Here is a 2,626-nt window from a genome sequence, read left to right as displayed (position 1 = left end):
CTGCCTGCCTCATCCTCCCAAAGTGTTGGGATTACAGGCGTGAGCCACCGTGCCCAGCCTAAGCTTGATATATTTATAAGATCCTTTCCTTTTGAAATTTTCCTGTTAAATAATGCTTTTGGTTCCTTTAGCCCAGCCTTGACTACTAATTGGCAAGGATTCAAATGATCTCCCCAATTTTAAATGTCCATGTATTATGGAAATGTTATCAATTTTCTTCTCCTCCTACCAAGGATTACTATGATAATGAATTGAGCTTCTTGTCAAGAAAAATGCTAAGTTCAAAGTATTATTTCTTTCACTTCTAATTACAAATAAGTTTTACCTTTTATTGTATTCCATTATACAATTTTACATAGTACCATTATTGTTTTAAGCAATAATTAAGCAAATTGAACTACTGTTTTTGAGCTCTATTTTTCAGCATATAGATTTACCTAAAAAAGTACAAACCAAGCACAGTGGTGCAATTTTCCAGGCACTTTCAAGTTGCTTATTTACAAATATGTAAGCACCCTGTTGGAACACATGAAAATTTTGGTGTTGAGAAGAAACACTCCATGTATATCAAATCTTTAAATTTTAACATTTGCACAGCTCCAAATATTCCTGAGAAAGGTCAGTCTCATTGTCACGTACATCTGCATTTCCTCACACTTCAGCGTATCTTGGGGAACCATAACCTCGGTCACTCGATGTACCACTAATTGCACAAAATACATGTAATGTGTTGCTCATCCAGGGAGAATGCATCGTGTCTTCTTGTAATATCTAAAACAAAAGAAATCAGCATGGTTATCATGAAGCCACTGCCAAAAAAAGAATGTGTATATGAAATTGCAGGCATATTTCAATTTATCACTGACACTTAGTTATTGAAAAAGACAGAAAGCAGAGAGAGCAAAGAATAACATTACCGACTTAAGTCTTCACAGCTGTATTACAAAGGCAGCATATCAAAAAAGCAGAAAATACCTAGTTACTCATTAAGAAAAACAAAGACTGTAAAATGCAAAATTCAACAAAAAGCGAGGTAACACAATCTTTAAAATATTTTTTAACAGATGGTCACAACAAGAGCTCTAAACGGTACACTCTGATATGAGTTTATGAATGATCTAACACAGTGGTTCTCAGAATCATCTATGGGACTTCTGAAACATGCAGATACCCATGTTCCTTCCCTGAAGACTTGAAAATAATAGCAAATGAAGGTAAAAGTCTTAAGTGCACATTTCTAAGGACACACTATAATTGTATAAGCTAATTGATATAGAAGATTTTTCTTGGAAAGGGAGAACTTTATAAATATAAAATTTAAAGATTGTATTCCAATAAGTATATAAACATAGATATTCATATTAGTTTAAATATTTTTTAAATGATCCATTTTGTGTAATCCAAAGAAAAGGCAACAGAAATCTTGTACTTAAAGTAGATTGAGGTAAAAAACGGTACATACATTATATCCAGTCTCTTTACCATAAAGTCCTAACTTAGGTCTCAAACTTTCAATACTTGGTTCTCAAGTTAGTTGTGACACTTCAGTATTAAGCCCACAGACTGATCCATAGTGGCAGTATTGAGACATATCATTTGTGTTGCTACAAATCATAAGGCTTAAATAAAATTTATAATAGAGAAATTTCCTCTTCCAAAAATATTAACTCGTGACACTAATCTGAAAGCATACTAGAATGTTAAGAGATGAATAATTGATTATCTATGCTGGTCAGATGTGACAGGCAAGGAGGGTACTTATTGCTAAGAAATTACGAAACATACTCAACAGATGCTACAATGACCATCCCCAACTCTAAGAAAACTGCAATTTATAGCTTTATGACAATATAAACCCTTTTAAAAATCAAAAGCAGCCAGGCGCGGTGGCTCACGCCTGTAATCCCACCACTTTTGGAGGCTGAGGCAGGTGGATCACAAGGTCAGGAGATCGAGACCATCCTGGCTAACATGGTGAAACCCCATCTCTACTAAAAATACAAAAAATTAGCCAGGCGTGGTGGCACGTGTCTGTAGTCCCAGCTACTCGGAAGGCTGAGGCAGAAGAATCACTTGAATCCAGGAGGCGGAGGTTGCAGTGAGCTGACATTGTGCCACTGCCTCCAGCCTGGGCGACAGAGTGAGACTCTGTCTCAAAAAAAAAAAAAAAAAAAAAAAATCAAAAGGTTGAATTTTTTGAAAGGACTATATACTCTGGTATTCTGTAACAGATTACATTGAAAGGGGACAAGAAATATCCAGCCATGTCTTTTTGTCAAGTCATCGTTTATGGAGCTCAAGAGAATATTTCAGATTTCAGTACACATTAACACTTGTCTTTTTTGTTCAGTATTAATATATGCCTCAAAGTGTATGACTACAAGGTGGCTCTCTTTTATATGAAACTCAATTCACTATAAAGTCAACATTTGCCAAAAGTAAGGCACATCCAAGTATGGTTCATAATGACAGGATGGCTTGCATAAATATAAGCCAATAGAAACTAAGAGTTTTCTTGGTTAGCTATCAATACATAATATTAAGAATCTAAATTATTGGTCTCTGTATCTAAGAGAAATAGCCATGTTTTATAGGAATAACTGATACAGACAAGTGGGATTTGAAA

At 35.0% G+C, this 2,626-nt stretch overlaps 1 protein-coding gene across 1 annotated transcript in view; it reads right to left on the bottom strand.

Annotated features, from left to right (window-relative positions):
- Nucleotides 1-315: 315 nt before the first annotated feature.
- The window catches only part of LOC108524410 (dedicator of cytokinesis protein 11-like), a 155,962-nt gene continuing 153,651 nt past the window's right edge, over nt 316-2,626 (bottom strand). Inside the window, 1 exon segment of the mRNA XM_017865480.1 lies at nt 316-771. Coding sequence (XP_017720969.1) covers nt 652-771 — 120 coding nt within the window. The 3' untranslated portion in view covers nt 316-651.

The sequence above is a fragment of the Rhinopithecus bieti genome, unplaced genomic scaffold (genome assembly GCF_001698545.2).
Source record: "Rhinopithecus bieti isolate Rb0 unplaced genomic scaffold, ASM169854v2 scaffold_82990, whole genome shotgun sequence".
NCBI classification, from domain to species: Eukaryota; Metazoa; Chordata; class Mammalia; order Primates; family Cercopithecidae; genus Rhinopithecus; species Rhinopithecus bieti.
The sequence above is the reverse complement of the archived record's forward strand: the minus strand, read 5'-3'. Positions and strand labels throughout refer to the sequence as shown.